The sequence below is a fragment of the Abramis brama genome, assembly GCF_963993115.1.
Source record: "Abramis brama genome assembly, chromosome: 14".
NCBI classification, from domain to species: domain Eukaryota; kingdom Metazoa; phylum Chordata; class Actinopteri; order Cypriniformes; family Leuciscidae; genus Abramis; species Abramis brama.
The window spans coordinates 14,613,826-14,638,982 of NC_139976.1; the positions used below are offsets into that span (position 1 = coordinate 14,613,826).

Genomic DNA, 25,157 nt, shown 5'->3' on the forward strand with positions numbered 1-25,157 from the left:
CACCATTTACGTTTTAATTTGCTTTAGACAATGCAATCTTTCATATCTTTTAATGCTACAAACAAATGCTTGTTACTTTAAATGACTATCCTGAGAACAAACAATCACAGACTCTATTGAAAACTATGATAAAATTAGCTTTATATATTTTGTTAAGAAACACACAGAAACCCCAATGTATCACAAGAAGGTGATACACAATACAAAATCGAATAACCGTATATATTAGATATGTACTGTAAATGAGAAAGCTACAGATTCATCTCTGTCTACTGATAGGTAGACAAGACCAAGTACCAAGGCACTTCTGAACACCAAATACAAACATTTTTTCACGTGTTACAGAGATCCGGAGCATAGAACTCTAACCTCATCTAATGTAGACACAATATATGTTTGTATAAGAAAATAATATTTTGAATTTACAATTCAGTTATTAAAGAAAAAAGCTATTATAGAGTAGGGTTAGTGTTTGGTGGGCCTGAGAAGACGGCCAAGACATACCACTATACTGGGGCTTTTTCATTTTGGTCTTCCATTTGCATCTTTTAAAATAAAGTGCTTTAAATGACAGAAACTATACATTTATTACAGCATTTTTCTCATTATGATTGTGTTGAGGGGATAGTTGAGGCATACGATTCCACTAATAATGTTCTAAACAGACACATTTCCGAGAGACGCGGTTTTAAGCCACATTTGTTGCTGGTACAAATTCGAAGCAAATATTTAAGGCAATAGTTTTCGCAAAACATTTAACTCTCTTTCACTTATATAAACACAGTATTTGTATACCAAGCTGAATGAATAAGTTACAAATTAAACTACCATTATTTTATGCTATATATAATATTATATTCTGTATTATGCTCTAGTTAGTTGTTATTCATATACATAGCAAAATCTGCAACAGTGAATCTGGCAAATCTGACCATAAATGTTAAGAACACTTAGCATCTGAAGGCACAAGACAATATTAGAGTCTGAGACAGTAGCACAGAACGTGGTACGTCCGAACACATTCTAAACAAGTAACAATCAGATTTTTCAAATATATATTAAAATATCACACAGATGTTAAAGGAAAATGTACAAATAGGTCTAAATAAAGGCTGATAATACATGCATACAAGACAACAGCATATACAGACAAAGATGGGATGAAAAAGCATTGGGTGAATGGATCGCTGAAGAAGCTCTGGGTCTACTTGATCTGGTCCAAGGCTCTCAGGAGGTCACTGCCCTGAAGCAAATGCAAGTTTCCCTGTAGAGGCACGTTTACCTCGCAGTCATATCGTGTCAGCTGTGGCAGACAGTACGAGTCAAAGGATGGGCCCAACAGTTGACTTATCATGCCTGTCAAAAAATAAAAGAGAACTGTAACTCAAATGTCACATAGATAACGACACAATTGGTCCAATTCGGGTCTGATCTTCACACAAATAACTTCCGAAATTTGGAATATATACACAAGGATTTTCAACAAGGACCTATTAAACCGGTCAAAAGTGACAGTAAAGACAGTAATGATACAAAAGATTTATAAGGTCGCTTTGGATAAAAGCGTCTGCTAAATGATTAAATGTAAACGTAAAATGTATTTCAAATAAATGCTTTTTTATTTCTATTTCATACATCAAAATACATTTTGTTTCCGCAAAAAGAAGCAATGTTACCTGAGCAGCAAATCAGCATATCAGAATGATTTCTGAGGGATCATGTGACATTGAGTAATGGCTGCTTAAAATCCAGCTTTGCCATCACAGGAATAAATTACATTTTAAAATTTAATAAAATGGATTTTTCAAAGTTATTTTGAATTGTAATAATATTTCACAATATTACTGTTTTTGCTGTATTTTTCATCAAATAAATGCAGCCTTGGTTAGCAGAACAGACGTCTTTCAAAAACATTTAAAAAATGTACCAACCCCAAACTATTGAACGGTTTGGCGTGAACATTCTGAACAAAAATGTCATACAGGTTTAGAATGATATGAGGGTGCGTAAATAATAAAATGATTTAACTGTTATTTTATTTCAATGATCCCTTCGATGCTGCCAAGATATGAATCATGTTGGAAAAATATTTGTCACTGTTGAAGTGTTGGTAATATTTTGGTTTGTGCTGTAAGGGCTGGTGACTGACCTGAGTGTTTGTGTGAAGGCATCATGTGGTATTGTCTGTTACTGGGAGAGCAGAATGACTCTGTGAAATGCTGTTTGAGATCCTCTGAGGTCCCTTTGAGAGATTGACTGCAGCCGTGAAAAGCAACCAATCCACTTTGCATGCATGGAAGTTTGTCTACGAAGAAGGACCAACAGAGTGTGTAAATTTGGGTATTGAAACACTGGAAAACAACTAAAGATAGAAAGAGAGAGACAGCTGATGTACCTGTGAGCACACTCGTGCTGAGAGACTTTCTGACAGAGAATGCACAGCTGTCGACGTTCATCGTCTTCATCCTTTTTCGCATTCCATCTGTAGACTTGTGAGGCGGTACCAGCATGTTAAGTTGATATTCCGTCTTTGGTTTCACTATATAAACTTCACTCATTTACATTAGTCTATATTGAGATCTGAGAACTTACCTTTGGAATATCGGGGAAAGAGCATGACAAACCGAACTCTGACGGCCGCTTCCGTTTGAAGTTGTTGTGGAGAGCGATCTGTCCCATGCTCATGCCTTTCTGTACAGGGGCAAAGCTCTCAAAAAACCTAAAAATAGCAAGAAAAAAATAAATCCATCAATGAACATTATGACCCTTGTTATAGTGCACTACTGTCCAATAGTTATATTGTACACTAAATAATAGTTTTAATAGTTAATAGTTGCATTAAATCAAAGACTTTAGATTTACACAGACAGTGTACTCATTTTACTATGAATGGGAGACAGCTTTGTCAAATAATGAAAATTCAGCTTTGTGATCACAGTAATAAATCTAATTTTAAAATACATTCAAATAGAAAACAGTTATTTAAATTGTAATAATATTTCACACACTGTAAAAAAAGAAAAGTTGACAACTTAAAATTATAAGGCAACTTGCTGCACAGATTTTTTGAGTTGACTCAACTAATAGAGTTTACTCAACTGGAGATGTTATAGTTGAGTCAACTCAACTATAGAGATGTTTTAGTTGAGTCAACTCAAAAAAATCTATGCAGCAAGTTGCCTTATAATTTTAAGTTAAGTCAACTTTTTTTTTTTTACAGTGCAATAGCTGTTTTTATGTTGTTGTTTTTTTTTTTAATAAAATAAATGCAGCCTTGGTGCGCAAAAGAGACTTTCAAAAATGTTTGAACATTAGTGTATGTACAGGGCAGGAATGCATTGAAATTCCTTAAAATTTTCTGATTAGGTGTTTGTTCTAAAGCAGGGGTTTTCAAACTAGGGTTCACAGGTTAGAAAAAAGAATTAATCTTCATCAAAACAGTATTCTCTGTAAAGCTTTGGAACAATGTTTTAATTGTGGAAATTGCTATACAAAGTAATTTTAATTGAACTCAAAAGTCTCTTTTGTTGTATATCGAACAATGCAATTTAAAACAAAGTACATTTTCCAGATAATATTTTAAATTCTTTTGGCTTAATTGCTATGAAAATATATAAAAAATAAATAAATTGCAATTTTCTCACAGAGTATAAATGGGTCTTTATGCATAAAAATATATAGCTGCCTTTATATTTGGTTGCACTTTCATCAAAAAGTTTTAAAAATCCCATTCAGCTGTCTGCTTGACTTGCACTAAATCCTAATCTAGTTAATCATTGATGCCTAGTTCATGTATTGCAAAATAAAATGCATGTGTTAGGGAATGATGAACTCTATTCACCTTTGCTGTGGCAGTACAGCAGTGAAACTGCATGTTTGTCCTGGATCTGTTGTGTTTCCGTCATCCATGCATCTAATATCTGTGCGTTGATATTGTGAGGGTGGGTCAGGGGACCACTGAAGACTCTGTCTACCCTCTTCAGAAGAGAGTGGGACGTTTGGTGCGGTTTGGAAAGGCTGCACATGAGCCGTGTCTGGACACGTGTGAGGACTGCTCTTGTTGTCAGGAGGGAATGGACTCAGGGGCTGGAAGAGGTCAGCTACACTGCTGAAGCTGTGCTGGAGGGCTTTGCTCAGGCCTGGACTTGTGTCAGGCGCCGGCTCCTCCAGACAAACGGGGTGCAGCTGGAAGTCCTCATCGTCCATTGGGATGTATGGAGCAAGAGTCTCCAGGTCCAGATCGCTCACGTCCAACTGCACACAGTTAGATATCATGTCAACCAAATATTCATTTAAAGCACTTGATGAGAAAAAAAATTCTTGCAATGCAAAAAGAAAAATTCTGAACAAATCAGTAATAAGTATGCCAGGAATTGGGGTGAAAGAGCTGATATATCATTATATATTATTATATAATTTTTTTTTTTTATAACATTGTAAAATTCTTTACTGTCACTTTTGACCCATTTAATGTGTCCTTGCTGAATAAAAGTATTAATTTCTTTTTAATTAAATATGTAGTAGTGTATATGTGACTAATCAGCCATCTCCACAAAGTAAATGTAATATTACTGTACGTCTTGCATCTGCACAGGCATTGAAGTGAATGAACAGGTGAACTTGAACTTACAAGCTAGTCATAATGTGCAACTCACATTGTTAAAGAATGGTCTGTTATAATTTACTGTTTACTTAAGTTATATTTCATTGTAATCAAATAGAGTAAAATTGTCTAAATTTATGAATATGACAAAAGGATAAAGGATAAATCAAAAGACAAAGACTATGACTGAAACTGTGTAGAATCTGGATGTCATCTGAACTATTACGGATGAAATGCCTCACTCACCTGGGAGTCTGTGGGATTTGTTGCTACAGATTCAGGAGCAAATAGCTTCTCTGTCAGTTCCACCTTCAGATCACTCTCTCCACTGCCACAGTAATCTACTGGACTGCTAGGCTGCAGACAAACACATTAAACCACTTAAACACCAACATGTAAAACAAATCATAATTACGTCACTATTTAAAAAGGTCATGTTAGGAGAAAACCAATTTTCCTTGATCTTCTGAGATTTCAATGTACTATGAAAACATACTGTTTCAATTTTAAATTGTTTTGAATTTAGAAATCTTAAAGGTACAGCAACATAAATGACCATGGAAACTAAATGACTGTTTTTGAAAAACAGGACGATAATGTCCTTGGTGTCACAGATGGGGATGGGACGTACTGTAGAACTACTGCTGCAGCCACTCAAGCAGGGTGTGGTACAGGGCGTGCAATTGCCCGCAGGAGGCGCCTGGCGTACGGTGAAGGTGGAGGGAATGCTGGGCAGGCTTCTATCAGGACTGCCATCAGGTGGCGTGTCTACAACCCATGATGGTCCCACCACAGGAAGCTTGGTGGACTTGGAGAAGTAAGAAGGTTCTTCAAACTCTGGCCTTTCTGCAAATGCATTGGACGTGACACAAGTCAAACAATGCCTCTGACGTCACAGTTCAACATGTGGGATAAAAAATAACTGAAATGAGATGCAGTATCATAGAATTACTACATATAGTAATGGAGCAATGGAAGATCAACTAACAGTGGATATACAGTACACACCTTAAACAACACAATGTGCAAAAAGTTTAGTGCTGACTATGATCTGGCTCATTTTCAGAGTGCGAGTTACATGAGAATAAATGGTAACATAATTAATTAGGATGTTAAAAACAACCTCAGCCATCACCAAAAACAATTAAAACTGTTGAAAGTGTCACTAGGTGGTGATTTCCATTACATGCAGTGGTTTTACTTGTAAAGACATGCATTGTGATGAAAAGTGAAATTAGTATACCCATTATAGCCCCGTGGTGAGGGTAATAAACACACAAACACTGCCAGCTGTCATTGGTAAACCTTCAAAAACACAGGTGATGTTGAAATATCATTTACTTTTATTATAAAAAAACGAACAAACAAAAACTGTATTTTTAATAATACAAAATTGTTTATGCTAAAGCCAACGCTAAGCCATAAGATGCTCATGTGCTGTGGAGCAGAAAGATTCAGCTTTCTTTTATTTTTGTCACATATTGCGTACCCTGCAGCAAAGCCAAGCTACAGTGCCACTAAGCTACAGTACAACAACGTCTGCCGCAACTTATGACCTGGGCAGTGTATGTGTGTGGTTGTGATTGTGAGGTAGAATAAGGAGAGCCAAGGGAAGGAGTAAGAGTTCATGCATGCAGGATGGGAGTAGTTTTGTAATCGGGGGTTGAGGATGTGAAGAGGGTGAAGGTATTGTAGGGGTAATGGTTAAAGTAGTGCCGGGTGGCGCTCTGACCAAAGTCCAGGGCGATGATGGCGTCTCCTGGCATGGGTGCTAACTGAGCTAACTCCTCAGGCTCCTCCTTTAACTTAGTGAAAAGAATGTCCTGAGCTTCTGAAACGGAGGAAGCTCCACCCTGGCTGAACAGTTCTCCCATGCTACGCATGTGGTAAGGCTTGAAGAGAGCCTCAGTCTGATCCAGGGAGAAGATGAGGGACTGCTCCTCAACAGAACTGAAATACAACAACAGTGTGAGAACAGTACCATAAGTATCAATATCACCATTTAATATAATCGTTTAATACAGTACCTCAGGACGTAATTGATGCAGATGATGCACTGTGGTTGGGAGTTGCGGTTGTTGTAGATGACGGTTGCCTGGGTCTCCACCCAAACGTAGCCCCCGTGCTTCGCTAGCATTCTGTACTGGCCACTCACCACTTGACCCTTATTACAAACTGAAGAAGAACACAGAAAAAGAGGGAATGGCCTAAACTGTTAAATGTAACTAATAATAAATGGATACACTATATTTATGCCAAATAGATTTTTTCATCAGTTGATAATCAAGTTAAAAATTCCATTGGACAGGCATCTAATAATAAGTTATTATTTCATTTTTAAATGTAACAAACATTTTAAATAATTTAAATAACACAATTTTTAATTAATTAAACTTTTATTAAATAGTTTCATATAGTATATGTGTGTGTGTAGCCAGGACATTTACGTACATGCATTCAACTAATATGACAATACTCAGAATAAGCACTGCAATTGAACAGCATGATTGCATTAATTTCAATGGCCATATTCAGATCTGGAGTAATAGATGGATTATAAAAGTAAATCTAACTATAATACAACTCTGTGTTTTTACAGTGTTTTGTAACATAAGTGGCAAATTAATTATTTCCTTGTTAGACATTATTTGGGATAGGCTCCGCATCATGTAAACAATACTTCTTACAGTATTTATTAATCTTAGTTCATGTTAATCTCAGCATTTACTAATACATCTTTAAGATCAAAAGTTAGACATATATGTTAACATTAGCTAATGTACTATGAACGAACATGAACATTTTAATTAACTAACATTAACAAAGTTTAATAAATGCTGCAAGAATATATTGCTCACTGTTAGTTCATGTTAGTTAATGTTAACAGAGGAGATCTTATTGTAAAGTGTTACTGAATAGTTTTAAAATGTAACACCATGTAAATAGCTTACACCTAATACAGCCTTTGAATAAGGTCCATTACTGCATATCATGTAAGTGTAGTCATTTTTCAAATCAAAAGATCTTACTATTAGGTAATACTCCAGGTACTTATCACTGGAAGAGGCTAGTGAAGAATACCAGAGCACTGATCTGGATTAAAGACATCAGAGGAACCAGAACAGAGGTGCTGCACACTTCAAAGGCTTGTTAGCCGCTAATGCACTAGCTAATCAGGTGGGCCATCCTAAAGGAGCAAATCTGAGAGCTTTTGGGTTGTTATAGATGAAGTCAAAGGACATATAATGGGATTCAGGCCATCTACTCAGCCTCAATGTGGCAACAACAATCAAATCAGTGTCCTCTAAATATACAAAAAGCAAATCACATTCAAAACAAGATTTGACAGGAGCATTTGTAAACAGTGGATTCATTTAGTGGTTTAGGATGAAACTGCAAGCTATTGTATGTGAGGGAACTAATCTCATTGCACCTGTAAAATAAAAAGTTGATGCACTGCTTATGCCTGAGATAATACATTAAAAATATAAATAATGTAAATAAATCAATAAGTAATCAATAAAACATAGCTATGGATTTACATAACAATGAAAGCCCATTTCCATCACATAAGAAAATAAATTATGCTTTGGTAAATCATAGTTATGAGATTAAAAATGCGTAAATATAAGATAAAAAGTCAAAATTATGGGATAAAGCCATACATATGACATACTAAGTTATGCCTTTTAAAGGTTTTATGTTATAAATTTAACTTTTTATCTCGTAATTAGGTCATGTGACTTTTTATCTCAAAATTATGATTTACCAAAGCACGTTTTTTCTTCTTACGAATGAAAATGGGCTTCCATATATAAAAATGCACTACAAAATGTAGTTTTTTTTTCCAAATAGTCTTTAAGGTTAGAACTATATGGTAGGTTTAAGATAGGAGGCCAAAGTAAAGTGGCCGAAAACATTAAACGTAGTCTACGGCATCTGCTAAGCAAATAAATAATGCAATGCAACAACCATTCAGTTTATAAATATCCCTCAACAATTCCTGGAGCCCGGCGGGACATCTGTTTCCCTCAGTCATCAAGCCCATGGGAACACCACAGGTCTTCAAGGTTTTGAACTCACGTAGTTTACCCATGGACAGAGATGAGAGGCATGGTTCTGTTCCAGACTGTGAGTCATTTCAGGACGAAGTCAAGATTGCTTAAAAGATAGGTAAATTAGCCAAAACGGTATTCACACAATAAGCTACTGCGTTGTTTCTGGTGTGTTTGATCCAGTGCAGGAAATGGAGGTAAAGAGAATGGATCAAACACTTTGTTTGCTTTATGGCTTTGTTCAGACTGGCATCTCCAATTCAAATCTGTTTAACTGTTTCATGTATAAACAGAAAAGGACCACACAAAATCCGACTTTTAATGTTTTTGTGGTTCCTGGCTTTGTTTTAGTTGGATGTAGACAGGTACTCACGATTTTGGTGGCTCTTTGTCATGCTTTCAGAATCCAAAGCATGGCAAAACTCATACATCGAACGGCCAAGAAGTTCCTCTGGTCGGTATCCAATCAAGCTGCTGATTCTGAAACACAAAGAGAAGTCAAGAATAAAACTAATGGAACCGTCAAAACAAAGTGTGATTGAATTAAAGCACTGAAGCCATCATTGACCAAGATTCATGACTGTTGATTACATCTAGTGAAAGCAATCAAACTTGTGCTGCTGGGAGCCAGTGTAAACTCTCTGCTTAGCTTAGTGAGAACAAATGATTACAAGCAGGACCCTTATTTATTGGAGCTATAAATCTCTTGTGCAAAAGAGTCGTACTTGGTCTGTCTGATCATTATCTTTGATGTCTGTTTGCTGGATTAAAAGACAGAACAGAACAGCACACACGTATCAACACAGTGCCTCCAAAAGACAAAGGCCACATCCTCTTTTGGGTTTGAAGCACTGTAGCAAATGCTAGATTGAAACACAAACGCATTTGTTGCAATGCTTAATATCTTCACCACATCATTTTTTGTGTGATGTTGAATACTCCATTCAAACCCATGCAATTGTTATTTTTCTTCTATTTGAACCTCCAGTTTTTCTCTGGAGTAGCCTCCTCTCATTTCCTTTTCTAGTATGGGCTTTTAATGAACTCCGTGCGGTCAATAATAAGCTCCATTAAATGGAAGCATGCAAATATCTGACCTCAGCTGTTAACCTTCTCCACAACACACCCATTGCAGTGTACAGATGGGTGACCAGGCACTCAGAGCAGCCCCGGCCCCATATTGCCAGGGGACAAATTGGTTTGTTATGCAAGATTTGTTAGAGAAGTCAATTGTGCCCCTTAGGAGCTTTCAAGAAATGTAGCAAGAAAAGCTCATAATCACTCTCCCTTACCACACACTGATAACAATACAGGTAGTAGCACAACAGGATTAGGATAAGAGTTCCCAATAGTGACCTTTGAAACACACATATTAGCTCACTAATGTTGCTTACATGCACTCAACATAAGCGCAAAATGAAAAACAGCACTGTTTACCAAAGATACAGTGATCTTCAATGAAATCTAAATGAGAGCTTTGATAGTCCATGTGTGGCGATCCATATGCTACTGTACTCCTAAATGTTCACAAAATGACATTACCTTTCAAAGGTTTGTGGTCAGTAAGATTATGTTTTTGAAAGAAGGATTTAATGCTCACCAAGGCTGCATTTATTTGATTAAAAATGTATATTAACAATAAATAAATCAAATAAAACTGACCCCAAACTTTTGAATGGTAGCATACAAGTGTAAGCAGATACAAACACATAATCTATCAGAAAATAAACACAGTATGACTCATCCTGAACTACATTGATATTTGTCCAATCAAATGCTCTCTAGAATCTCTGAGTATGTCCCTCCCTCTAAAACCACCTGCAAATCATGATTAATGGCTGTAAATGAATGTAAAAAATGTCTGTGGCTAATAAATTAATGTCTACATTTTTTTTTTATTCTACACAAAAGTCCTGTCTCAATAGGAAATACATCAGACACTGTGTATTGTGTTTAGAGCTTCAGATATATTTTGGGCCCACTGTACATGCGCACACACATATAGACAAACACACATACACATGTGCATTCACACTCTAATTACAGAAGTCCCTTGCCTCTCATCGCAGTAGATAAACTTCATGTCCATACTGTGTCTGCTCATGAACGTCTTGCTGTCGAGAGGTGTGTCGATATTAGAGGGGTGTGGGATCGGCGCACACAGCAAAGTGACGCATGTGAGGGGTGGCTCCGAAAACCCACACAGGACTTGAGGGGGTCGGCTGCTGCACACTTGCAGATGCCCCGTGCAATGCAGCACCTGAAAGACAGAGCGGCGACACAATGTTTTACATGACAGCACATGCACCTGTACGCCGCATGAAGCTTTATGATATGCTTATGCATTCTTACCTTCCAGCTGGCTGATTTAAGGTTCACAGTGCGACCTCTGTTGGTGACCGTACACTTCATCCTCATAAAGAAATCTCTGCCTGTGCTCATGTCTTTACCTCTTCTGCCATACACAGGTCCTGCCAATTAAACACCTCTTAAGATATATACTTAAAAATCTTTTTTGTATTTATAATTGACCATTGTGCTGGCCATAAAGCTTTTTTTCTAGCACATTCAGAGGACTTTGCTCTGTCAGTGGGTCGTGGATGCCAGGTGCAAAGTTCAACCGAAGCTGAAGCAGTCTGTCGAAACCTTAACTACAGTATATTGAGCTCTATGGGCTATTGCATAGGAATTATCTCCAAGTGGCCAATGAAATGGCAAGAAAATTACATAATTTGCTCTAAGCAGCTCTAAACAGGTCAGGTGACAGGCTCGTGAAAGATTAGAGGAAGAGACAGTGAGAGACAGATAAAACAAGAGGAGGAGGAACATGTGCTGTGGGAAAGGCCCACTTACTGTCATTATGAGTGTGTGTCTGTGTGCAAACACACTGCTTATATGATAGCAACAGAAATGGTAATTTATAGAAACTTGGGCCAGAGTTCACACAAAGTTTGGTGCCAATAAATGACATGAAAGTATAAAATTCACAAAGCCATGTTTAGCACTGAAACTATTCAAATCAAGTCTGCTGAATTCCTGTCATCGTCTAAAAAAATTGAATAATAAGTCCAGAATTCTTTTTAAAGCCAAACATCTTTTTTATATGTAAATTATTGAATTAAACAAAATGAACGAATGAAAATAATAAAACTGAGTAAAACAATTCCCCTTGTTTATGGCAATGGATTAGTCCAGCTCATATGACTGTATTTATTTTACAGTCGTACTGTAAAATCAAATAATTATTATTTTATTTGACAGTGAAATAATATTATTACAATAGTAAATTAGTTCTTATTTTATTTAATAATATTATTTATTATTAATAAAATAATAATAATAATTATTATTGAATTATATTCAAATTGATACATAATTTGAACAATATTTTTTGTCCAAATTGTGCAGTCCTACAAACAAACACAGAAAACATGGAGTTCTTTAAAAAAATAATTATACAAATATTATATATATATATATATATATATAGTGTGTGTTTGTGTGTGTATGTGTGTGTGTGTGTGTGTGTGTGCACGTGTGTGTGTGTGTGCACGTGTGTGTGTGCACGTGTGTGTGTGTGTACGTGTGTGTGTGTGTGTGTGTGTGTGTGCACGTGTGTGTGTGTGTACGTGTGTGTGTGTGTGTGTGTGTGTGTGTGTGTATGTGTGTGTGTGTGTGTGTGTGTGTGTGTGTGTATATATATCAGAAAAATTACAATTAAAATTTCCCCCAAATGTTTTAGCCATAGATAGATAGATAGATAGAAGCTTTTACAGAAACAAAAACCGTACAAACGAACTTTCCGAACACTGGTTTGAAAAAATATAGCCCCCAAGGCTTTACAGACGAGACTACAGGCTGGACTGTACAAAAACGAAAAAACAAAAAAAAAGTGGATTTGTCTTCACACGAACCATCACAGGAATGTACAAAATGTAACATCCTGACTGCGATAAGTGCAATCAGAAAAGGACATCTTCATGGCAAATTACACCCAGAGATAAAGAGGACTAGGAGAATCAGCCATTTTGGTTTTAAAGGTAACAGTGTATCCAAAAAAATGCTCACCTGATTTGACGCTGAGATTCTCTCGAATTTCTTCATGATCGCAGGGGTGAGTGAAGTCAAAGATGCTGTGGCCTGTCAGTTCCACCTGATAACATTTTGTGAGGCAAGTAAAATGAAATGCTCAATGAAGTAACAGAAGGCTTTTACAGGTTTTCTCTTTAAGAATAAAGAATTGAAGCTTTTCTTCTGAAAGAATAAAGGAAATGAGGTGAGACTCACCTGCGTAAGGCCCATAAATTTACTGACGTTTTCTGAAAGGAATATCATGTCCCCATCTGATGTTACCACAGCAACAAAGCCTTCCAGAGACTTCAGATATAGACTGTCCATCTGGCTGTCATCCTGGTACCGGGTTTGTTGCACTGTGTGGCCTGGGACAAAAGACAAGACAACTTAGTATGTGCGTCTGTACAGTGTAAAATCGGGTCTTTTTTTGTAATTTACACTGGCAAATTATGAAAACAATTCCAAATCTAATGTTAAGGCACAATCACACACTTAGACTCATATCCTGTACCATTTTGCTTCACAAAAAAAAAGTAAACATCCCAAATTTAATTAAAAAGTAATTCACACAGTAACATGGAATAAAAATGAGCTATTCAGCTGATCAGTAGAGGGGATGTTTGAGGTACACAATGCCATGAAAAGAGTCAACAACTTAAAAAAATAATTAAAGCGAGGCTCCATGCTGTGAGTTTCATGTCTGCTTCCCTGCAGATAAGACCTCCTCCCATACTCATTCAGATCAGGCACTGAGGTCCTGAGCGCTGAGGCTTTGACCCTGCTCAGACATCAGCACTGTCTGCATTGTGCGTTTAGGTATCAGCAGGCGGTCCATGTCTGCGCTCCCACCTCAAGCCCCGCTGCATTCGTTCTGCTGCTATAAATACTTCACTGTTATGTCTTACTTCTCTGGCTCTCAGCCAAACCCAAGAACTCAGAATTTTCAGCCTCTGTCCATCTCTATTAGTATCATTTATGCCTCTGGTTGTAAACAAGGTTCTCTGACAGGCTTGCTCTTTCATGTCTCAGGAAGTTACAGTATGTTTAGTTTAGGTTCGTTTAAGTTCAAAAGTTTGAGGTCAGTTTGTCTTTTTTTTAACTAATAAAAAAACAAAAAAACAGCAAGGACACATTCAATTAATCAAAAGTGATGGTAAAGACATTCATAAATGGTTTTCATTGATTCTGAAGGATCATGTGACACTGAAGACTGGAGTAATGATGCTGAAAATTAAGCTTTGCCATCACACAATAAATATCACTTTAAAATATATTAAAATAGAAAACAGTTATTTTACAGTAAATTGCAATAATATTTCACAATAATACTCTTTTACTGATAATAAATAAATGCAGCATTGGTGAAAATAAGAAACATCTTTCAAAAAAATGTTTACTAACCCCCAACTTTTGAGTGATAGTGTAAGTAATATGATTATTTACAGTAAGACCATGGGGCAATGCATTTAATCTGGCTAGCTCATATCAATTGGTCTTGGAAGAATTTGATTTTAAATGTTTGAGCTCATTAAAATTTGAGAACAATTTGTGAAATTTTCAGAAAATCTGATTAGCAGGAGACTTGGCAAAAGTGTCCATTTGCTCTTCATTTAAGCTCATTGCGATCTAGGAGACACAATTGACATGTTTACTACTATCATTTGTGAATTGTCTTCCCTATAAGAGACAATCGTCTTCTATTACTAATCTAATACTGTTGAATTGTCCTTTACAGAACCTTCTATTGAAAACTGAGCCGTTTGAAAATGAGACACAAAAGAGAAGCTGGAAATTTGATTACAAGTCTCCATTTGCTCCCAATTTCATCTTGGTCAATCAGTTGTTAAAGAGATATGAGTTGTGATTTTTCATTTTGACAGGAGATTATCCTCTTTGGCTTTTCTGTCCTGGGCCATTTGCTAATGAGGGTTCAAAGATTCACATCTTCAGAAGGACTTTGCTAGTAATTCAGGATATAATATGATGCCCCAATGACTCCTTTTCAGGTAAGTTCATTATGGCAGAAAGATTACGACTGATATATGGTTTAGATGAGAATCATAACAGCCCTGTCCCAAACGGAACCCTAAGCCCTCACAATCTTCCTCTAAGATTTGACGTAATGTCACTTTGACTGTCGGGTATAAGTCCGCAGGGGAGCTTGCATGCTCAGGCTAAAGTGCGCATCGAGCACCCTTCTGAAACCTACAATGACAAATGGGACACAAATGGGAGACGGCCTACGGTCTTGTGGACTTAAGGGACACACACACGCAGCAGCCATTGTAAGTCCACAAGATGCAAGTGCATATGAAGTGTGCCATTTAGGACAGGGCCAATCTCTTTAACACCTATAAGTGATATGACAATGCATCCTCACACCTCAATAATGAACATATCAGTTTATACAGCTTCTAGTTTTATAATCTAGTGACCTACAGTATCAAGAGTCAAAGAATAAAACAGAACATCCAGACGGACACTGTACAGCACGTCAGATATCACAGGCAGACCTGCAAGGCGCCAACACAGAGATTATTGTGGCTAAGAAAAGAGTGTGAGAAGAATTCACTGTACAGTGTTCATAGAAAACAATACCATAGCAGCCCCTAATTACTCCACATCTCGCTATCTCTCTTTGTCCCCGTTTCTCCACACACATCGATCTTCCCCCACCCACTTCCACATCACACACCAGATTCCATCTCTTCCCTTTTCATTGTTTAATCCCCCTCTCTCAGAGACATGCACACATACTGTACACATGTATGTGCGTCAGGACTGGAGTCTGGAAACAATGTGCAGTGCTCTTTGTCTGTCTTCCTGCATTTCTTATTGTATATATTAAGGAGTACAGGACATATCATAGACCTACCCACCCCGACTTCACTGACACATAAACATGTTTACTTAGCTGTCTAAATGAAGACACACCACAGACCTCTACGGTGTTTATGAAAAGCTAATTATAATAACTACAAACTAACCTGAACCCATTTCTTAGTATAAAACAACATTACTTTATTTCTAAATATCCTTCCAAATGAAGACACCTCCAAACGCAGATTTGGACAGACATGAACTACAGCTCAAAAGTTTGGGGTTACTTTTGTTCAGCATGGATGCATTAAATTGATTAAAAGTGACAGACATGTAGAATATTAACAAAGATAACATGTTGTTCTTTTGAGAAAAATGTATCACTGTTTTCACAAAAATACTAAACAGCACAACTGTTTTCAACATTGATAATGTTTCTTAAGCACCGGATCAGAGTGATTTCTGAAGGATCATGTGACACTGAAAACGACATAATGATGAATGATAATGATAAATAAATGACAATAAAAATAACAATAAATTGTCGTAATATTTCACTATTTTACTGTATTTTTGATCAAATAAATGCAAACTTCTCTCAAAAACATAAAAAAATCTTACAGACCCCAAACTTTTGAACAGCAGCTACTGTAAATTTGCAAATAATATATACAACCATTTTTTTACGACAATATGTAAAGCAGCTACCAAGGTGACAACATACAGAACTTCCTATTAAACATCCTCACCAGCACGTTTGTTAATGTTTTTCAAAATCACGATGTTGACCATCAAAAACATAAGCCAAAATTTGGAAAATTGTACAAGCAAAATAACAAAAGCAACAACAACAATACGCAAATCCAATGAAAATCCAACGGATAGAATATGCACAAAAATATTTGTGTAGCTGTGTACCTGAGTTGAAGAGTTTGTGTGTGCGCAGAAAGCTGATAGCTAGTCTCATGATAGAGGCTTTGTCCAGGTGAGAGCTGATGCTGTGGGGTAACGGCAGCTGATGGGCCAGCTCATAGAACACCTCCGTCTCTTTACTGCGCCTGCTGCGTGCTGCGTCACGAGACTTTTCCTTGCGCCTTTCTGAAGGATGCCTGGAAAACAGAGGAGGCTGATGAAAACAACATAGCCTATTGGCTGAGCTTCAGCTTAGATACTGTGTGCAGTCGACGTTTTTAAATTGGTGATTAGAGAGATATACACTCACCTAAAGGATTATTAGGAACACCATACTAATACTGTGTTTGACCCCCTTTCGCCTTCAGTACTGCCTTAATTCTACGTGGCATTGATTCAACAAGGTGCTGAAAGCATTCTTTAGAAATATTGGCCCATATTGATAGGATAGCATCTTGCAGTTGATGGAGATTTGTGGGATGCACATCCAGGGCACGAAGCTCCCGTTCCACCACATCCCAAAGATACTCTATTGGGTTGAGATCTGGTGACTGTGGGGGCCATTTTAGTACAGTGAACTCATTGTCATGTTCAAGAAACCAATTTGAAATGATTCAAGCTTTGTGACATGGTGCATTATCCTGCTGGAAGTAGCCATCAGAGGATGGGTACATGGTGGTCATAAAGGGATGGACATGGTCAGAAACAATACTCAGGTAAGCCGTGGCATTTAAACGATGCCCAATTGGCACTAAGGGGCCTAAAGTGTGCCAAGAAAACATCTCCCACACTATTACACCACCACCACCAACCTGCACAGTGGTAACAAGGCATGATGGATCCATGTTCTCATTCTGTTTACGCCAAATTCTGACTCTACCATCTGAATGTCTCAACAGAAATCGAGACTCATCAGACCAGGCAACATTTTTCCAGTCTTCAACTGTCCAATTTTGGTGAGCTTGTGCAAATTGTAGCCTCTTTTTCCTATTTGTAGTGGAGATGAGTGGTACCCGGTAGGGTCTTCTGCTGTTGTAGCCCATCCGCCTCAAGGTTGTGCGTGTTGTGGCTTCACAAATGCTTTGCTGCATACCTCGGTTGTAACGAGTTGTTATTTCAGTCAAAGTTGCTCTTCTATCAGCTTGAATCAGTCGGCCCATTCTCCTCTGACCTCTAGCATCAACAAGGCATTTTCGCCCACAGGACTGCCGCATACTGGATGTTTTTCCCTTTTCACACCATTCTTTGTAAACCCTAGAAATGGTTGTGCGTGAAAATCCCAGTAACTGAGCAGATTGTGAAATACTCAGACCGGCCCGTCTGGCACAAACAACCATGCCACGCTCAAAATTGCTTAAATCACCTTTCTCTCCCATTCTGACATTCAGTTTGGAGTTCAGCAGATTGTCTTGACCAGGACCACACCCCTAAATGCATTGAAGCAACTGCCATGTGATTGGTTGATTAGATAATTGCATTAATGAGAAATTGAACAGGTGTTCCTAATAATCATTTAGGTGAGTGTATACTCACATACATTAACTGTACATTACATTATTTATTTATATATTATTTACAATGAACTTTAACTCTGATTGAAGATTGTCTTTTTGTTGGCGCAGTCACAATAGGGAAACTTTGTGGGAAAAGAAAGTCTATTGTCTATTAACAAAAAATTAAGCACTGGTCATGCAGGGGTCACTTCTAAACCAAGCAGCTTTTTATTGGTCAACATGGCAAATTCGTGTGCCAAAGTTCACCAAACTTGAACCTGATGCAAAATCTGTGAGGTAAAAATGTTTCCGTCCTCATGTGAAATACCAGATTGCACGGATTAAGATTGAAATGATTGGATTTCACCCATGAAATTCGGCTGTGCAAAGGTAAATGTTCATAAATATTAAAAATTACTTTTAGACCAAACAAAAATTGGCAAAAGTGCTTCTTAATCTCAGCCCAGGTTTACAAACTGCCAGATTTTGGGACAAGTTTGGGTCCATTTTAATAAAAATAAACTATTATTTAAAATAATAGTTTATTTTTTGCTTTTGCTTTGACTCTTTGAGTCAAAGCAAAAGCATTGCAAAAACCACACCTGTGAGAATCAGTGCATCAGGGTTTATTTTACTCACTTGCAGAGGAAAAAAACTGAGTCATTACAGGTTCAAGAATAGTTTGTTCTTAAAATTTGACACAATAAATTAAATACAGTACCAGTCAAATGGGGCTGGGTCAGGTCAGGTTAGGTCACAGGGCCAGGCTCATGCAGATGTCTATCTTGAGCTTGTTAGTGCATGTTATACAGTATAACCTGACAGTCAAGTACACTACAGTTCAAAAGTTTGGGGTTGGTAAGATTTTTTAAATAGTTTTGAAAGAAGTCTATTCTGCTTACCTAGGCTGCATTTATTTCATCACAAATACAGTAAAAAACAGTAATATTGTGAATTATGCTTACAATTTAAAGTAACAGTTTTCTACTTTAATATATTTTAAGATGAAATTAATTCCTGTGATGCAAAGCTGAATTTTCAGCATCATTACTCCAGGTTTCAGTGTCACATGATCTTTCAGAAATCATTCTAATATGCTAATTTGATGCTAAACAATATTTATTATTATTATTCATTCTGAAAACAGTGGTGCTGCTTAATACTTTGTGGAAACCATGATAAAAAAAAATCATGATTCTTTGATGAACAGAAAGTTTAAAAGAAATAGAAATATTTAGTAGATTGTAGACTTTGTAGATATTTTGTAAACTTTTCAATGGTAGTGTATGAGTTGACAAAAAGTAATGCAGCATATAGGCCTACTTCAATAAATTAGTCTATATAGCATTCTATCTATAACCGTACAGCTTAAAGGAATAATCACCCAAAGTTGAAAATGTAAAAATGAGAGTGAAAGGAAAACAAAAATGCACGAACGTTTATCTTGCCAGGTGAAAGATTTCTGCGGTTTGTGGCTTGCCAGTGTGTGAAAGAGAGTGTGGCACAGAGAAGTGAACTCTCAATGGCCTCTGAGTGCGGTGTGCCACAGTGCACTGTGCCCTCAAAACAAAAACCAAGCCACAGCACTGTTTGTTGGCGAAACACCACAAGTGCTCTAATGCATCACATAACAACACACTAACACAGATACCAACACATGACACATGGTCTGTATGCAGCACTAAGTTTCAGTGTCTGTGGGAGACCAGGATCTAGTGGTGTAATTCCAGTAGCTGCCTCCCAGTGTGGGTCCCCCATTCCCCGGCTCTGGGAGTGTTTGTAAAATGTGCACAGCACAGTGCGGGGGTGCAGGAATGCGATAATCAGCCCTCTATTATACGGCAGCATATTTGGCAACCACAACATGCCCCCTTTATGCCCTTCCACTACCCCCATTTTCAGAAAAAAAATTGTCATTGTAATAGTAACTATGGATACTTCTCACAGAAAATGGCTGATTGTTTTTACTCAGAGATCAAACCAATGGGAATTAAACATGAATTTTCTGTCTGCTTTTTCTCAGGGCTAAATGAGGAATGGCAACTTCCATTTCAACCCAAACAGTTACTGCCTTCTGTCTCCAGCCATATATGAAACCTCATCAGGTTTTGACAAGCAGAAATCAAGTGCAGCTCTAAAAATACAGACACAATGGTTAAATAAATGGGGAAAGATAATGCAGACTCATACAGAGTTCACATGTTCAATACATTCATTTGTGTGTGTGTGTGTGTGTGGGGGGGGGGGGGGGTGGGGGGGGGGGCTTCCTTCCAAAGCTCGAGCGCTTATACAATCAATTATACAATTAATTTACAGCTATAGAGAACTACGCAGTAAAACACTAATGAAATGATTTCATTTCTTATCATTTCCTGGAAACTATCCAAATCTTAAATTCATGCAAGTGTCAATCATATGTCAAGGACATTTTCTTAATAGCAGGCCATTTTAATTTAACTACAGCACACGAGATAACATATTATTGATATTGCATATGCACAATTTTTATATGCTTTATGTTTTAAAATGATGCTCACTACAAAATTTGCACAATGCATCAGTTTGTTTGCACGTTGCTCATTGTTCCCTAATTCTGATAGTCTGATATGCATTGAAAATCATGAACCCACCGGTCACAAACAAGAAGGTTGAGGATCCAAATGCAGTATTTATTGAACAGGGTAATCCAAAGACGTAATCCAAATAACAGACAAGGGTCATACACAAACAAACAATCCAAGCAAGTAATAAAAGATCAAGGCTGAGGCAAAGAGAGAAATGCAAGGGAACAGGCAGAGAATCAAGAGGACCAAGACATGGAAGAAACAGGATACAAAAACGCTGCAGTGAGACACATACAAGACTTTGCTGAGACTAACAGATTGAACCAGGCTTTTATAGTGTGATCTGAACAGGATAATGAGACGCAGGTGAATGTGATAATGGATGATGGTCTGGGCAAAGGATTATGGGGAATGGAGTATGTGGATGTGTGGTGATTGTCCGGGTCGGAGTGCCCTCTGATGGTTATCCCAGGCACTCTCACTGGTGATCGTTACACCACCAGACAACATTATACTAAAATAGAAACTAATTTTTTTTTCAGAGAACCCAGGTGGATCTCTTGAGTTTGAAAGCAGTTACACCTATCAATGCCAGAAATGTCACTTGTTTCACATTTCATAACTGAACAAAGCTATAATAAGTAATCAATATCACACAAGCAAGAGCAAGTTCAACAAACTAGAAGTTTGTAGTAACTTTCATTTTATAGACAATTTATGTACATCAACGAAAATAGTAATTTACTAATGAAGTCAAAACAGAATAAACTTCTGCACATCTGCAAGAAGACACCATAGCTAAGTTCAGTTCTAAAAAAATCGGTATTTTAAACTAATCGGTTGAGTAAACAATTCAGTGACTCGCTCATAAAGACAGTAGTCATAAGCTATTTGTTTTATTCCTGAATAAATCAGTGGTCCGAATGAATCTGTTGAGTGAATAATATAGATTGACTGATAGAGATTGCTCAATATGGGTTTGATAACATTGACTAAGACTGTCACTTGTCGCCACCTTTACTGACATATCGATGTAACCTACCTGTTGAGAGTTAACATGCTTAAAAAACCCATCAGCATTATGCATATTGCCCATAACATGTTAGACTTGATCTATAATAACAAAAACATATCTGACCATTACATTACTGACCATTGTTTTTAAACCATATAGAAACATTTCTCTCACAGCCAGCTGAAATCAGAAACCATCACCTAATGTGTGAACTCCGAGTCCTAACTTATTTTTTCAGTAAAACAATCCAGATCTACACTGCCCAAACAGCCCTTGGATGTGAGCTGAGCGTAAAGGTTTATCTCTCTGCTGAGATGTAGTTATTACAAACCCTTTGGCCTCATTCAGACTGGATTCAATCTCTCAAATGAAGGGGAGTTGTGTCCTCTGCCCTCTACTAGGCTACTGAGTTCTGTTCCCACACAGTCCAGCTGCTGACCTCAACCCCCAGTTACGCTGCAAACGATTTCGACATTAGCTGGCTAAATAACTTCTGAATTAGAGATGCGCTACAGGTCAAGGTATAGCCTGAAGACAGAGGCCTGCTGGCCGTTTTCACTTCTTTATCCCCTCTTTTACAATCTTTTCACCTTTTGTGGAATTACTAGAACAAAATAACAAGACCGACAGCTATGTAGCCCCTCCCGCCTGTTCTCAACATGCAGTGTTCTTTACATTAAAAGTGTCAATCAGACTCTCAACAGGTATGACACGAAAATGTATTTCAGCAAAGGATCTAAAGAGCCATCACGACTCCTAACGACCTTGCAAACACAATGGCAAGATAGCTGCAACTATCACCTATTGCCTCGGGCGTCTTCACGTACAACCAAAGCAAAACCTGTCAAAGGGAGCAGATCATGTGATTAGCAGGCCGACGTGAACCCATTCCTCCCTTTATCTCTCTCTCTGCAACCAGATTAGGCCAGAGTTCACAGAAAGCCAAAAGCCAGACTGTACAGAGCAGCCATTCACTACAGATAATCCTATTTTCCCAAACCTCAAAGAGATGGCCAACCTTTAGTTTGCCAACTAATAAACCAATGAATGAATCAGTGTTAAACACAATATGATAACTGAACCCATGGGTGTCAGAATGATCCGATTGCGTATGTATTATATTGCAAATTGCTTCTGTGCAGCCAAGCTTTGATGTATGTCATTAAAACAGCAGAGTTAAATGATTACATTACCCCACTGGCACCAATTACAAAACACATCACAGTAAATCACAGTGCTAATGAAACTCGTAGAGCAAGTTAAACAAACCAGATAAGAGATAAGAATCGGATAAAGTGATGGAAGCAACCAGAGCAGGGACACATCATGGCCTGTTCGCGCTGTCCATATTAAAAAGAGAGGTGAGCCCTGATCTGATCAACTCAGTTTCAATTGGAACATTACCTTTCTGTTAACAAGCCAGCAAGAAACACATGGAGGAACATATAACCATCTTCAATATGCCTTAGCATCAGAGAGCCGGTGCTGGTTTATTTTACTATCTGGTAATATCTGAATTTAAAATGTCATCCAAGCAGATCACCAAGTCACAATTTACACCGAGCAACAAATGCATATTTTTGACAACTGATAGATATTCTTATATGGGTTTGTGTCTTGGAGGATAAAGACATTTGTGTGACCGGAGGATGGGACAGTGAAAGAGAGGGTTCAGTGTCTGAGTAGAATATTGAAATGGGATTTAATTAGGTCATGTGAATTTGATCCCAAATGTGTTTGGAAAACAGCAATAAATACATGTATTATTTATTGCTAATTATGTATGTATTAGTGTAATAGTTAAGATCAAACTGACAAAGATATTATCAGAAGTAGTTGGTGAATTACAGACTAAAAAGACAGACAAAACACTTTTTCATAATGTTTGCACTACTTCATATTGACCTTTTCGTCTAAATTTAGCATGATTGTCCAAACGGATTGTACTGTAAACTGTTTTCAATATATTGCAAAAGAACAAACACAATGAAGATTTTTAAAACTGTTAACAATTATGTTACTCAGGTTAGAGAAAATACCACAATAGCTACAATTCTGAAATAAATCTGAATATTTAAAAAAGATTGTAAAATTTTGTTTAATTGCTGCCTTCATTTTTTAAGTTCAGTGCACTCTTTTGACCACTTTGAATTGAATTACTAAATAAGAAAATTGAGCTAGAAATTCATGAAACCAGTAAAAATTACAGAAAAGAAGATGGATGAAAACAAAGAAACGAATGCTTATTATAAAATATTTTTCAGAGTATGATATTTAAATTCAACAGGTAGTTATTTATTAGTTATTTTTATTCTCAGTCTGACAGTCTCTGAGGATCAATTTGTTTAAAAAACTGTTTTGTTTTATATAATGAATGTATTTTGAACATGTCCAACCATGATTGCAACATAATTATTTGTATCTAATCTTTTTTAACCCGTAGGCATACTGAGATACATCGAGTGTGTCATTCGTTGTTATTTCTTAGTAGCAATGCAACTCTGGTGATGACATTTTAATAACTTTTCAAGCCATAATATGAGTCCATTATTAAAAGCGAGCCAAAAATAGGTTCTGCGCGGACCTCTCCAATATCAAAGTCTTGAGAAACTAAAATTAAGGGGGAGATTATGTTTAATGTTATATATATAAAGGAGGGCAAATATCAGTTCAAATACAACACCAGTGAGATTAAGAATCCTTTAATTCGATATGTGGCTAAAACAGCAGTTTGTTTCGCTCTGGTGCAAGTATTATTGCAAATCTCAGCTGAGAATATCAAATTAAAGTAAACAACAAAAGTAAATTCATAACTGATAGTTCAAGCAGTAATAAAATGATTTATTGCGACTTACCTTTTTTTCTCTCTCTCGGCTGTCATGATGCGCCAATGCTGAAGACAACCTTGTCCTGCGTATAATGAATTCACTTAACTTTTCCGAAAGAAGAAAAACGCGTATTATTCTCACAAATGCCTTTATTTAGTTTTCGTAATGTCCATTCTCATGACATTTCCAGTAATGACCGGAGCAGTTAGTGCAGTCTCAGAACACTGCCGAGGATCGCACTAGCTTTCCAGTGACACTGACTGACCGGACGCTGGTAAAGAGCTCGTGAGCGCCACTCCTGTGTTGCGCGTGCTATCAGCACTATTGCGCGAACTGATTGGTGCACTTCTCATCTAGCGGCTGCCTTCCAGCGCGCGATCCCGAGACTCTGGTTTCCCAGTCACGCGTCATGCGCGCTCCGCGAGTTCTTGGCGCATTTGGCCGTGAAAAAGTTCAATTTCAGAGTCGCGTATTAAACAGACAACGGCAATCCAATGTTAAGTGTCCAAGATGGATCCAAAATGAGCGAAAGTTCACCAGGGCTGAATATTAATCTTTAAACGTGGATAAACAAGCAAACATGACCGTCGACCATGGAAAAATAATGTAGAGCGTCTTTTCCAGGAGTAGGACTTAATTGGATCAAATTTGACTTAAGTTCAACTCTGTCCTGGAGCCATTCCCTTTTAATAAGACAGGCTTCTACCAGTATGTAAACAAACATGTAATCGATCCCATTTAACCCTGTTAGGACTTAAACCACGTAGGACCCACGTAGCTGATGGAAAACATA

General features: G+C 37.4%; 1 protein-coding gene across 1 annotated transcript; it reads right to left on the minus strand.

Annotated features, from left to right (window-relative positions):
• Positions 1–24,694, minus strand: epas1a (endothelial PAS domain protein 1a). Its single transcript, XM_084134811.1, has 16 exons — positions 24,392–24,694; positions 16,471–16,661; positions 12,946–13,097; positions 12,727–12,811; positions 11,011–11,129; positions 10,716–10,918; positions 9,032–9,138; positions 6,631–6,778; positions 6,336–6,553; positions 5,235–5,449; positions 4,850–4,960; positions 3,842–4,254; positions 2,593–2,719; positions 2,396–2,489; positions 2,150–2,305; positions 1–1,356 (listed from the first exon to the last, which is right to left on the minus strand). Exons 1-16 carry the CDS (start codon positions 24,415–24,417, stop codon positions 1,205–1,207), a joined length of 2,517 nt encoding a protein of 838 aa, XP_083990937.1. The 5' UTR covers positions 24,418–24,694; the 3' UTR covers positions 1–1,204.
• Between the last annotated feature and the right edge of the window lie 463 nt (positions 24,695–25,157).